The 14,934-nt window shown below is 39.0% G+C and overlaps 1 protein-coding gene across 3 annotated transcripts in view; it reads left to right on the top strand.

Annotated features, from left to right (window-relative positions):
- The window catches only part of TNPO3 (transportin 3), an 81,222-nt gene that overhangs the window by 65,071 nt on the left and 1,217 nt on the right, over nt 1-14,934 (top strand). For 2 of the 3 annotated variants that reach the window (XM_067746952.1, XM_067746953.1), the window contains 3 exons: nt 660-827; nt 6,256-6,368; nt 14,447-14,538. In XM_067746952.1, coding sequence (XP_067603053.1) covers nt 660-827; nt 6,256-6,368; nt 14,447-14,507 — 342 coding nt within the window. In that variant the 3' untranslated portion in view covers nt 14,508-14,538. Of the gene's footprint in view, nt 1-84; nt 455-659; nt 828-6,255; nt 6,369-14,446; nt 14,539-14,934 lie in introns of those variants that run through there. The other variant, XM_067746954.1, reaches the window with a different exon arrangement.

The raw sequence follows: 14,934 nt of genomic DNA, 5'->3' as shown, positions 1-14,934 counted from the left end.
CAGAAAAAAAAAGGTTAAGAAAATTGCTACCCTTAATCTCTAACCATTGTTTCTCTTCTGTGTTCTATTCATGAAAAACCTAAGGGTTGGGCTTTCCTGGTGGCGCAGTGGTTAAGAATCCGCCTGCCAATGCAGGGGACACGGGTTCGAGCCCTGGTCCGGGAAGATCCCACATGCCGCGGAGCAAGTAAGCTCGTGCGCCACAACTACTGAGGCTTCGCTCTAGAGCCCGAGTGCCACAACTACTGAGGCTTGCGCGCCTAGAGCCCGTGCTCCACAACAAGAGAAGCCACCGCAATGAGAAGCCCGCACACCACAACAAAGAGAAGCCCCCGGTCGCTGTGCAACTAGAGAAAGCCCGCATGCAGCAATGAAGACCCAATGCAGCCAAAAATAAAATAAATAAATTTATTTTAAAAAAAAAAACTTAAAAAAACCTAAGGGTTAAGGTTAATCTCAGCTGAAGCCCATGCCCATTTCCTTGAAACTAAACTCTTAATATTTTCTTCCTGGTGACAGAACATTTAGTGGACCTTGTGAATCCAGCTGTTATATATACTTTCTTCCCCGGGAAAGAGAGATTACTAGACTAAAGGGGAAAGAGTACTTCCTCTTTGGAAAGTTGAAATTAGAATTTTCCTGTTCCTGTTTTCTTACAGCATGAAGAAGACTTTGAATTACGGAAAGAACTGATTGGACAGGTGATGAACCAGCTTGGACAGCAACTTGTAAGCCAGCTGCTTCACACGTGCTGCTTCTGTCTCCCCCCATACACCCTACCAGATGTGGCCGAAGTGCTCTGGGAGATCATGCAGGTTGACAGACCGGTAAGATTGTTTTCATAATCTTTTTAAAGGGTTAGGGTTAGGGTTAGTCCCTAACCCTAACAAGTCCTAAACAGTTCCTTGAGAGGCTGACTATAACTTTGAAACCAGTCCTGTTGTATGTTCGTGGAACCTGATTTAGGTATATTGCTAAGTTTAATTGTTAAATGAAGGGGTCTGTAGAAGGGTTCTTGAAAATATGTTTGTGTCACTGTCATAGGGTTTATTTATTACCAAAAGTGAATACTAAGCATCGAATTCAGCTATGTGGCTGGCCGGTGAGAAATTTGTTCACTTGTGAGAGATGCCCATATTACAGGTTATTCAAGAAGTGTTAATTCGGGCTTCCCTGGTGGCGCAGTGGTTGAGAGTCCGCCTGCTAATGCAGGAGACACAGGTTCGTGCCCTGGTCTGGGAAGATCCCCCATGCCACGGAGCGGCTGGGCCCGTGAGCCATGGCCGCTGAGCCTGTGCGTCTGGAGCCTGTGTTCCGCAATGGGAGACGCCACAACAGTGAGAGGCCCACGTACCGAAAAAAAAAAAAAAGAAGTGTTAATTCATTTCAGGTTCCTTAAATAGCACTATATGGTTCCTTGGTAATAAATCTAGCCAGAGCATTTGGAGGCATATGCATATAAAACTAACCTACAATCTATAGCTGAATTTGTTTCCCCTTTGGATTTATTTACATCCTGTTTCAGTTCTTGAACCAGGTTCTTTATCACCTGAGCATGCAAGTTTTTTTTAGGCTATCCAGTAATGTCCAACTAATTTTAGTACTGGGCCACATGATTATAAATCAGGTTGTGTGTACTACATGAAAGTTTTGAGCATAATGGTAACACATAGTGTATAGCCTGTAAATTATTTTTTTAAATGAGGTTTATAATTTGTAATATTAATATAAAAGCAGTTCAGGAAAGTACACAGTTGGACCTAACGTGAGCTGACTTGATTGAACCACAGAAATCCAGATACATAAGTATCTTATAACTTTTAAGTCCATGTACATCTTAATGTTATCTCCTATTTTATATCACTGATTGCAGTTCTTAGCCTCAATTTCAGCAGTTTCACAAAAAAAGAGTACACTTTCACTCTCAGACCCTAATGTTACTAAGCTAAAAGTTCTGCCTAGTCTTGGATTTGTGTGTTCATCTCCAAAATTCAATGATTAGTGTAAATTGTCTTAGGCATATGTATTACTTTATCGTTAGCTCACTCAAATGAAACACAATCACATGTAGGGTAGATGGTAGATGTGTAATGGATTTCTAACATTTTCTCTAGGTTTCTACTTCAGAAACAGCCCCATGAACCTTAACTTTTTTTTTTTTTTTTAATTATTTATTTGGTTGCTCCAGGTCTTAGTTGTGGCAGACGGGCTCCTTAGTTGCAGCATGCAAACTCTTGGTTGCAGTATGCATGTGGGATCTAGTTCCCTGACCAGGGATAGAACCTGGGCCCCCTGCATTGGGAGTGCGAAGTCTTAACCATAGCACCACCAGGGAAGTCCCCTCCATGAACCTTAATTCTTACTCATCAAACTCTGTGAAGCTTCTGTGTGGCTTTGGTTTCATCAAATAGCTCTGCAGTTCTTCCATTAGCTCAAGTGCTTCAGGAATGAATAGTACCTGTAGTTCCCTTGCTGGCTGTTCACGACACCTGTTCCATTTCAATCTAATACAGTAGTAGTTTTTGTTTTTCTAAAAAGTATTCTGTGGACCCCTGGGGACCAACAAGTTTATTGCAAACATTATTGATAAGAGAAATAAAATTTCCATACTCTTACTTTTAAATAAATATACTTGGTTTCCAGGTAACAAAAAACTTATTATGTACATTTAACCTTACAAAAAATTTTGGATTTGTAAGCATACAGGTAAGGGCTAAAGAAGAAAATGAGAGCAGCAATTTGGAGCAGGAGCAGAAAACAAGTAGCCCTGTGCTCTTAAGTTTACTGTGTACCCACTAAATTGCTAAATTATTTTAAAGTGTTTGTTAAAATAGATAACCAACAAGGACCTACTGTATAGCACAGGGAACTCTACTCAATATTCTGTAATAACCTAAATTGGAAAAGAATTTGAAAAAGAATAGCTACATGTATATGTATAACTGAATCACTTTGCTGTACACCTGAAACTAACACAACATTGTTAATCAACTATACTCTGATGTAAAATAAAAAATTTTTTTAAAAAGTGGTTTTCTGTAAACACCAACTTAAAACTGAGTTTTTGTAAAGGAACTCTTACATAAATTTAGGTTGTCTATATGCTGTAAACTGATTGAAATCGTAACTAAGGATATAAGTCTGAAGAAAATTAACATTCTTGAGCACATTCTCAATCATACATTTTCAAAGTTCAACACAGATTCTTCAGTAGAAGATGACGTACCAGCTTTGTCTCTTGTCTTGAATATTTTGAGAAATAATTGATTTATATCAGTGTGTAAGTTTAAGGCATACAGCATAGTGGTTTGATTTACATATATTGTGAAATGGTTACCACAGTAGGTTCAGCTAACATTCATCTTCTCCTATGGACACAATAAAAAGAAAAGAAGGAAAAAAGGAAAAAAAATTCTCCTGTTGAAAACTCATAGGATTTACTTACTTAACTAGTTCTTATTTATCTTATAACTGGAAGTTTGACCTTTTGACCACTGCCTCCAGTTTCTCTCCCCCCACTTTTTGCCTCTGGTAACCACAAGTCTGATTTCTTTTTCTATGAGTTTTGTTTTGTTTTTCTAGATTCCACATACAAGTGAGATCATACAGTGTTTGTCTTTCTCTAACTTATTTTGCTTACCATAATGCCTTTAAGGTCATCCATTTTGTCAGAAATGGTAGGATTTCCTCGTTTTTTTTTTTTTTCAAATAAATTTATTATTTATTTATTTATTTGGCTGCATTGGCTCTTCGTTGCTGCATGCGGGCTTTCTCTAGCTGCGGTGAGTGGGGGCTACTCTTTGTTGTGGTGCGCGGGCTTCTCATTGCAGTGGCTTCTCTTGTTGTGGAGCAGTCTCTAGGCTCACAGGCTTCAGTAGTTGTGGCACGCGGGCTCAGTAGTTGTGGCTTGCAGGCTCTAAAGCACAGGCTCAGTAGTTGTGGTGCATGGGCTTAGTTGCTCTGTGGCATGTGGGATCTTCCTGCATCAGGGCTCAAACCTGTGTCCCCTGCATTGGCAGGCGGATTCTTAACCACTGCGCCACCAGGGAAGCCCAGGATTTTTTCGTTTTTTATGGTTGAATAATAATATCCATTGTGTGTACCACATACTGCAACTTCTTTATCCATTCATCCATCCATGGACAGTTAGGTTGTTTCCATGTCTTGGCTACTGTAAATAATGCTCCTGTGAACATGGGGTGTAGATATCTTTTCGAGTTAGTGTTTTTGTTTCCCTTGGATATATCCCAGAAGTAGAATTGCTGGATCATATGGTATATATATTTAATTTTTTGAGGATCCTCCGAACTGTTTTCCATGGTGGCTGTATCAATTTACAATCCCACCAACAGTGTACAAGGCTTCCCTTTTCTCCATACCCACGCCAGCACTTGTTATCTCTTATCTTTTTGATCATGACCATGCTAACAGGTGTTAAGATGATATCTCTTTATAGTTTTAATTTGCGTTTTTTTCAGGTACCTGTTGGCCTTTCGTATTTCTTCTTTAGAGAAACATTTATTGAGGTCCTTTGCCCATTTTTTAATTGAGTTATTTGGCTTTTTGCTAGACTGGTATGGGTTCTTTATGTATTTTAGATACTAACCTCTTATCAGGTATATGGTTTGCAAATATTTTTTCCCATTCCTTAGGTTGTCTTTTTACTTTGTTGATGATTTCTTTTGCTGTGCAGAAGCTTTTAGATTGATGTAATTTCACTTGTTTATTTTTATTTTGCTGGTTGTGCTTTAGGTGTCACGGCCAAAAAATCATTATCAAGACCCATGTCAGAATGCTTTAGGCCTTTGTATTCTTCTGGGAGTTTCATGGTTTCAGGTCTTACATTTAGTCTTTAATCCATTTTGAGTTACTTTTTGTGAGTGGTGAAAGGCATGAGTCCAGTTTCTTTCTTCTACATGCGAGTATGCAATTATCCCAGCACTATTTATTGAAAAGGCAGTCATTTCTACATTGGGTATTCTCATCTCCTTTGTCAAATATTAGTTGACAGAATATAGTTTAGTTTCTTACTGTTTTTGTTTTGGGGGATACTTATAGTTAACTCATGGGTCATTTTGGATGCCAAAGCTTTGTCAGTTAAGGGTTCATTCATGCTGTTTGCCTCTGCTTGTTTTTGTCTGAGTAGAATGTTGTCTTCTACTCAAAAGGGGCAACACTTGGAGAATTATGCAGTACTTTTTAAGCATTTATAGTGGAATATTTACTTTTGCTCTGGTCTATTGTGTTCATAAATTAACAATGGGAAAACACATAATGTAAAAAATTTAGGTATAAAAAAGTTATTTTACAACTGAAAACTGTGACCAAGGCATACATCCTACTTAAGAAAGGCATGAAGAAAAATTAGAGCTTTTTCAAAGAATAACAATTCAAATGAAAATAAGAACCCAGAGGAAGTCTCTAGAATTTTGATTTTTAAGTTTGCTCCCACTCCCCTTCCTCTTCAGTTTTTGTACACATGAAAGATATAAAGAGACTATACTCAGATGTAAGTAAATTGTTTTAAAGAGTAACAAGAGGGACTTCCCTGGTGGTCCAGTGGTTAAGACTCCATCCACACTTCCATTGCAAGGGGCATGGGTTCCATCCCTAGTCAGGGAACTAAGATCCTGCATGCCGTGTGGCCAAAAAAAAAGAAAAATAAGAAAAGAGCAATAAGAGTGAGCAAAAAAAAAAGAATTTTCTAACCCACAGAACAGGCAGGTATCACAAAGGAACTGACTGGCTATGACCCCTACTGAGAGAGGTGACCTTAAAATCCTTAAGATTCTGGATTCATATTACGTGTATGCACTTTTTAAATGTTTACTTACTATACTTTCTGTCCCTGCTCTTTCTGGTACCTGAACTTTTGCTTTGGATTGCCTTCGATCTCTAAGCTCAACAGTTTTCTGGCGGCTGTTTAATTTTTAAAATACTACATAAGTTTAATGACAGAAACAGAACAATAGCTTTATCCAGAAGCGACTTCATTTCCAAGGTTGAAAGGCTCTGTCTGAAATGATGCCCGCTGCCCCCTTGAAGGGAGTCTAGGCATGCCTTTGTAGGCTGTTCCAACCCGCAGTGGGTTGGAAGGCCAGAAATAGTACTTCTATTAAGTCCTTTACTTGCTTCCAAGTTTGGGGAGCTAATGCTACTAAGGAAAAAACCTGTGGGTTTTGGTTATCTCCTGTAGGATCTCAGTTCGGTAAGCCCTGCCTTCTTTTAAAACGCTTCTTCCTCTTCTTTGTACAGACTTTTTGTCGATGGTTAGAGAATTCCTTGAAAGGTTTGCCAAAGGAGACAACCGTGGGAGCTGTCACAGTGACACACAAACAACTTACAGATTTCCACAAACAAGTCACTAGGTGAGTGATGATCAGCAGCAGGGGTATGCAGAAAAAATATCTTTGTTTTTTATACCAACTTAGTTACAGATATACCCAGGAGTATTTTTTTGTGTGTCTTTGTAAATTCAAAGTTTTGTGTCTGTTTAGCCTTGAATTGCACAAATTGGCATTGGAAACCCATCTGGGGGAAAGTATCACCATGCTGTACATGTGTGCCTCAGTTTTATTGTATTATACATATCCTGATGTTCTTCCAAAAGAACAGTGCGTTGAACAGCCCACTACCCTTCAGGAAATCTGTCTGTATCTTTTTAAAGTCCTTCCCAGTTCTTATCTGTATTCAGGGGTCTAGAATGCAGGTGTCTGAATAGGTGAAGCATTGGTTGTAAAATATTATAGAGTGATGTGGACTGCAGTGAATTAGGAAATTTTTGCTGTGCCTAAAGATATTCAAATTCTAATTTAATTCAGGCCAACCAAAACATCTCTCTGGAATGCATTAGGCCCATGAGCCACTTGCTTACAGCTTAGTTAAAATGTTAAGTTGTACATGTGTGGGTTTTTTTTTTTTTTTTTACTATAAACGTAATAAACATTTTAAATATACCTACATAGTCTTCCTAATTACAGTTTTATAGCTATAAGGTGTTGATTGATTTCCTTATAGTGCCTCTATTAATTTTCATTTTTTCAGTATTATGGATAATATTGAATGTCTAGCCTTTTCCTTCTTTTGATTATTTTCCTTAAAATGCAATCACTGAATCAGAAGTTATGAGACTTTTATGGTCCTTGATAGTATTAATGACAACAACTTAAATTGGATTTTGTAACTGTGTGTTACCTTCCTCTGATATTCCTTTTTCTATGTAGAGTCTTTAGAATTTTGACTAAATTTTAGGCAATGGCTTATATTCATACAATTGTGGAACGATTTATAGGTCCAAGAATGAGTTGTTGCAGTGAGCTTGGTAATGGTGAAAAAGAAGAAGGAAAAAAATGCATTTGATGATACAGAAAAATATATGATATAAAGGGAAAAAAATAACAATTTTGTATAACCCAACTTGCTCTTAAAATGTTTTTTAATTTTGATAAAATACATGCAAAATTTAGTCTTAACCTTTTTTTTAAAACCATTTTTAAGTGAACTGCTCAGTAGTGTTAAGTACATTCACATTGTTGTGGGATTAATCGCCAGAACTTTTTCGTCTTGCAAAACTGAAAGTATACTTATTAAACAACTCCCCATATCTCCCTCCCTCCAGCCCCTAGCAACCATCGTTCTACTTTCTAAGTTTGACTATTCTAGATACCTCATATAAGTGAAATCATACAGTTTTGTCCTTTTGTGACTGATTTAGCATAATGTCCTTAAGGTTCACTCATGTTGTAGCAGGTATCAGAATTTCCTTCCTTTCAAAGGCTGAATAACACTCCATTGTATGTATATATACTATCTTATTTATCCATTCATCCTTTGATGGACATTTGGTTGATTCTGCCTCTTGGCTATTGTGAATAATGCTGCCATGAACATGAGTGTACAAATGTCATTTCAAGACCCCACTTTCAGTTCTTTTGGATATATACCCAGAAGTGGAATTGCTGGATTACATGGCAGTTCTATGTTTAATTTTTTTTGCAGAACCACCATACTGTTTTCCATAGCAGCTATACCATTTTGCATTCCCACCAATGGTGCACAAGGTTCTAATTTCTCAATATCTATTTTATTTTTGTTGCCTGTGCTTTTGGTGTTACATTCAAGGAATCATTACAAAATATAATATCATGAAGCTTTTCCCCTATGTTTTCTTCTGAAAGTTTTATACTTTTGGTCTTACATTTATGTCTTTGATCCATTTTGAGATAATTTTTGTATGTGATGTATGTTAAGGGTCTGACTTCATCCTTTTGCAGTTTTCCCTGCACTGTCCTTTTTTCATTGAATGGTCTTGGTACCCTTATTGAAAAATCATTTGACCATATATGTAAGGGATTTATTTCTGGGCTCTCTATTCTATCCCAGTAGTCTATGTATCTGTCTTTATATCAGTCCTGTACTGTTTTGATTATTATGGCTTTGAATAAGTTTTGAAATTGGTAAATTGAGACCTCCAGCTTTGTTCTTTTTCAAGAGTATTTTGGCTATTCGCAGTCCCTCGAGATTTCATATGAATTTTTTTTTCACTCTAATCCTAGGTTTATTCAACACAATCCTTTTACTCTACACAACAAAGTACAAACACAATATTATCTAAAATGCTACAGAGTTACAAAACTCAAAACAGAAAATGTATAGTACTGACTATACATTAAAAGCCAAAAAAGCAATGTACACGTTGCCAAGGTAACTGCATGACCACGGTGAAAACCAGCACAACTGGGAGAACTGTGTTCATATGAATTTTAGGATAGATTTTTCTATTTCCACAAAAAAATGTCGTTAGGATTTTTGATTGGGATTACATTGAATCTGATCACTTTGTATAGTATTGACACCTTTAATAATATTAGGCTTTCCAGTGCATGAACATGAGATGTTTTTCCGTTTATTGGTATCTTTTTTTTTTTTTTTTTTTTTGGTGGTACATGGGCCTCTCACTGTTGTGGCCTCTTCCGTTGCAGAGCACAGGCTCAGTGGCCATGGCTCACGGGCCTAGCCGCTCTGCGGCATGTGGGATCTTCCTGGACCGGGGCATGAACCCATGTCCCCTGCATCGGCAGGTGGACTCTCAACCACTGCGCCACCAGGGAAGCCCCGTTTATTGGTATCTTTAATTTCTTTCAGCAACATTGTATAGCTTAAGTATTTTATTCTTTTTGATGCTGTTGTAAGTGAACCAACTTGTACTTTTAAAAGCTATTCTATTATATGTGATATATATATATGCAAGCTACTTTATTATGAATAGTAAATTTCTGAAAAGATATATAACTAGAACTTTTCATTTCATAACCTGCGCTATTTGCATTTTTTTCATGAGCATGGTATGCTTTTACAATTAAAACCAGACCTAGTTTTCTGGGTTGTTTTTTTTTTTTGCTGTACGCGGGCCTCTTACTGCTGTGGCCTCTCCCGTTGCGGAGCACAGGCTCCGGACGCGCAGGCTCAGAGGCCATGGCTCACGGGCCCAGCCGCTCCGCGGCACATGGGATCCTCCCGGACCGGGGCACGAACCCCTGTCCCCTGCATCAGCAGGCGGACTCTCAAACACCGTGCCACCAGGGAAGCCCCCAGACCTAGTTTTTAAAAGGGAGAGAAAGTTAAATGCTAATCTTTTTTTCTGAGAATTGATTTCTTGTCACTCTCCAAAATGGTTTACTTTCTTATTCCCAAGAGTTTCCAATAATTCTGTTAATGGTAAAATCCCAAATCTTTGAGTGCTGTCTTTTTGTAGTTTACTAAGTGGCCTAACTTCATGTCCCGGAAGTAACTGACTTTGGGCCGTAGATCAAGTGACATGCATGACTTTAAAATAGCATGTGACTGCCTTCATGACACATTTTGCCAAAAGAGTGGATTTCCCCTCTACTAGGTAGGCATATATTTATTGGGATGACCTTAAAAAACTATTTTATCTTTTTTTACTATGAATCTTCCCAGTAGAAGTAATATTGTACCTACAAACTGTCTCAGGGGAAAGAAGTATAACAGTTGCTTCTCCCTGCTTCTGTTTTGCTCTGTTTTATCTAGTGTTGTTCATTAGAAGGGCAGGATCATATTGGCTCTAGATTAGAGCGAATGAGAGCCTGAGGAGAACCCTCAAAGGAGGACTGGGCTTAGAGTCAAGGCTGTAGGTTTGAATCTTGCCACTTACTGTTACTTTGCAGCTTATTTATCTGTAAAATAGGGTTAGTAATACCTATCTCATAGGGTTATTGTGAAATACCAAGTGGAAATTTAAAGACGATCTGGTACATAGTAGGTGATCAGTTAACTTTTTCCTTGGAGAAGAACCTGCCAGAATGTCATTACATACTTGCAAAACTAGCTAGAGCATGTCTCCTTCAGCTCTAAGGCAACCTCCCACACATTCTGGAATAAGTTTCCACCAAGCTCATATTTCCTCACCCAGGCTAATATATGACAGGTAGAAACAAAGTGTAAGTCTGAAATAAAAGTCATGGACATTCTATAGTGTAAGGAAAATCTTGAGGCTAGGAAAATGAACCCAAATAATGTATTGCTTTGAACAAAAATATCTGTGATCTTTGTCCTGTGATATGGGGCAATAAGGTATTTACCATCCTAGACTACTTGATCTCTTACTGCTAAACAAGTTTTGCAGCTCCTCCTGTAGTAGGCTGTGACATAATGGTGGGAAATGAACAGAAGTAAGAGGTAATGTTGAGGTGCTAGAGAAAGGATTTGAGATTGCTCAGCTCCTCTTAGTAATTCTCTTTCTCTGGTATGTGTATTGCCCTTGAACCTTCTGTTCCATGCATGACTCAGTCTCCCTTTCGGTTTTAAGGTCCTGTTACTCCTGCCTCAACATGCTACTTTGTTTGCCATCCTAGCAGGGAGGGTAAACTGGTTCAGTGTCATTTCAGCAAGTCCAAGCCTGTTTCTCAAATGGTACTGGTAATTAATTAATTTCCTGGCATTTTTAGTTGGCTAACTTGAAGAAAGCTGGAATTTTTCATTCTGAAATATCATTCTTGCTTTCCAAATACCACTAATCATGTCTAGAAGAAATTTTGCCATCATTTCCCATTTTCCTGTCTTGGTATTTATTCTGTGACTGTCACTTGCATGAGGATCTCAAGAAAAAGACATGCATGGGGAGCATTGACACTAGAATGGGCCAGTATGGGGGTGTCTTCTTGCTGAAGTCATTAGTTAGAGCTCGGTTACTCTCCATTATGCACATCAGATGAAAAGGGCTGCATTTCTCAGCGCACCACTAGGATTACGGGGCTTGAGGAATAGTGACCATAAAATTACTCAAAAGTATAGTGGAAGGCTCTTGGGCATATATCTGGAGAAAACTATAATTTGAAAAGATACATGCACCCCAATACATGCAATAGTGCAGTAGTTCATAGGAGCGCTATTTACAATAGCCAAGACACAGAAGCCACCTAAATGTCCATTGAAAGATGAATGGATAAAGATGTGATATATACATAATAGGGTACTACTCAGCCATAAAAAAGAATGAAATAATGCCATTTGCAGCAACATGGATAGACCTAGAGATTATCGTACTAAGTAAGTCAGAAAGAGAAAGACAAATACCATATGATATCACTTATGTGTGGAGTCTAATGACACAAATGAACTTAATTACAAAACAGAAACAGACTCACAGACATAGAGAACAAACATGATTACCAAAGGGGAAAGGGATCAGGGAGGGATAAATTACTAGCATAGCATTGTAAATCAACTATACTTGGATTATTTAAAATTTAAAAAAAAGGACTTCCCCGGTGGCTCAGTGGTTGAGAGTCCGCCTGCCGATGCAGGAGACACGGGTTCATGCCCCGGTCTGGGAGGATCCCACGTGCCGCAGAGCGGCTGGGCCCGTGAGCCATGGCCACTGAGCCTGCGCATCCAGAGCCTGTGCTCCGCAATGGGAGAGGCCACAACAGTGAGAGGCCCGCGTACTGAAAAAAATAAATTAATTTTTTAAAAAAAGTATAGGAGGGATTGGGATGGTGGGACTAGAAGCCAGAAAATAGAACCTACAAAAATAGTGGCAGTTTTGAATGAATGAATGAATATAAATAAATAAGTGTAAATGAATATAAAAACAACCCAGAAATATTAAGTGCCGGGAGGACTGAGGCAGAAACAGAAAATAGTTCTAGTTTTTAAGGAGGTTTGTTTGTTTGTTTGTTTAAAAATCTATTTCTTTGGGCTTAATCACCAGGGACACTTAAGTTAAACATTTGCTGATTGACACCAGAGCAGTTGCTGACAGGATTGGGAGCAGAAGCTGAGTTGATTCAAGAGATTGTGGCCTATCGCTCATTTCACCATGTCTCACCACAGTTCTCCTGTACTTGAATTTTGGTTTCAATACTTTTTCTCATGTTACGAAAGAGGCTAAGAGTGGAGTTATCATTTCTCTTCCAGATTTAACCACGATTTCTGGTTGAAGATGGGTAGTATTGAACAACATGTAAGGCATTAAGATAGCAAAAGAATCTTGAGTCTCCAGCATTATCCTAAGTTTATCTCTTTCCTGTCGTCTTAGTCCCTTATAATAATACACCACACAGTGACTTCTCTGGGGTTACGTATCTTCCACCTTCGTGACATTGGGAAGCAGGAGTGATCGGGCTCACTCACCAAGGCTGCCTCCTTATAGTCAGTATTGATTCGGAAATAGAGAAATGTAATGCTTTTATTGAGGCATGTTAAATTCACAGAGCAAATGGCAGAATTACAATAAAACTAGAAGACCTTCTTTACTTTCCTTACATTTTTAGGATGGAGGGAGACTAGAAGAAAGCCTCTGTTGAATCAAGTCCTAGAGTCTAAATCAAGGTTCTTAGTGATGTTTCAGACCTTATAATAGCTGGGGAAATCCAGATGTAGGCTCTTAAGAAGATAGCTCTTATTACCTTCTTTTATGTTGAATCACTGTTAGTGGTTCCCTCCCTGACTTTTAACCATTACAAGAAAGAGAGAGAGAGAGAAAAAAGAAAAAAAAAGAGAGAGAGCTTTCTTCTGACATTGAATGCTAGGCTATAGGCTGTGCTCCCTTAATTTTTCTGAGCCAAAGAGAGGGCCACAGAAGGGTGAGCATATTAGGATGTGCTTTCTTTTCCACTGTTTTTAGCTTAGCCTCATGTTCAGTTACCAAAAACTATTATGAAGACTGACAAAAAAGAATGAAGCTGGCATCAGCTGGTTTCTTGATGACAATCTTAGATAAAGGAAGCCTTTTGAAAAAACAGGGTCAAATGAATATTGGGCTGTTTGTGCCACCTAGGCATCTCATTGCTTGCCTGAGGACCAAGACCTGCTTCCTCCTCCTCCCTTTCTTCATGCCTTAACCCTTTCCTCTCTCCTCTCCCTCCTCCTCCCACAGGAGGAAACCTTGAGCAGCCTGTTCAACTAGAAAATCGCTTATTGAGACTCACTTTCTGGACTGGGCTTTATAAACAAAATCTGCTCTTGGGAAAGAATGAGGGAACCAGGGTACCTAAGTTAGCTCAGCTCATAGAGTTAAAATGATCAACCTTAGGTGAATATGCTTGCTTTTTTACTTTGAGGGTTCTGGCTTTCTTTTATTTATGTCAAGGACTTTAACCAGGTTTTGTTGGTTTTTTGGCCACGGGATTTTAGTTCCCCGACCAGGGATTGAACCCGTGCCCCTTACAGTGGAAGCACAGAGTCTTTTTTTTTTTTTTTAATTTTATTTATTTATTTGTGGCTGCATTGGGTCTTTGTTGCTGTGTGCAGGCTTTCTCTAGTTGTGGCGAGCAGAAGCTACTCTTTGTTGAAGTGCGCGGGCTTCTCATTGTGGTGGCTTCTCTTGTTGTGGCACGCAGGCTCAGTAGTTGTGGCGCACGGGCTTAGTTGCTCCGCAGCATGTGGAATCTTCCTGGACCAGAGCTCGAACCCACATCCCCTGCATTGGCAGGCGGATTCTTAACCACTGTGCCACCAGAGAAGTCCGAAGCGCAGAGTCTTAACCACTGGACCGCCAGGGAATAGCCAAGTTTTCTTGTTGTAGCAGCCTACATTTGTCAAATACTATTTTATTCACTGTTCTATTATCCTAAGCACTTTACATATAGGAATTGATTTAATCTTCAGAACATCATGGGGTAGATAATGGATGAGGAAACTGAGGCAGATTGGTAACTTGCTCAAGGACACAGTGAAACCAAGATTCAGACCTAAGCAGTGTTTCTCCAACGCCCACTCTTTAACAACCACACAGCTTATAATTATTCTTATGTACAATAGTTAATATTTACTCTTGAGTTACAGAAAGATTGAAAGCGGGGTCAAGAGATGATGGAGAGAGCAGAGCTGGGACAGTTCTCGGTATACCTCAAGGTTGTGGTTGCTTTTCAACATATTATATCTTTCTCATCAGTCAGGGACCAACCTACCTTTTCTTTTCTAGTGCTGAGGAATGTAAACAAGTTTGCTGGGCCTTGCGAGACTTCACCAGGTTGTTTCGATAGCTCATACTCCTGCACTGTGCCTGTCACCCAGGTGAGTGGTATATAGTTCCCAGCTTTTCCCCTGGCTGTTGGGAGTACTTGGGGATAGGCATAGGTTTTTAATGCCCATCATGGGACTAGTACTATAGCTAGAGTCAGGGAAGGACTTAACAGTTTAACGCTGCTGCATAGCTGAGAAATGCACAGGCCTGATTTTCTTGGGTCAAGGCAGCCAAATAATTGTCAGCTTCTTTTGGATGCCAGTTTTACCCCCATAAGAAAGTTATTGTTGCAGAATATCTCAAAAAGAAAATTCCTCCCCTCTTCTCTTTACAGATATTTCTAGCATGGTAAGTATGTGTGGTAACAAATGAATATTTTTCAACCTGGCAACTTTGGTGAAAACAGTGCTGACCTAAAGTAGACCGTGATACATGGCACTGCCTTC

Source organism: Pseudorca crassidens, chromosome 8 (assembly GCF_039906515.1).
Source record: "Pseudorca crassidens isolate mPseCra1 chromosome 8, mPseCra1.hap1, whole genome shotgun sequence".
Classification (NCBI taxonomy): Eukaryota; Metazoa; Chordata; class Mammalia; order Artiodactyla; family Delphinidae; genus Pseudorca; species Pseudorca crassidens.
Note: the sequence above shows the minus strand (reverse complement) of the source record. Positions and strands in the feature narration are given on the sequence as shown.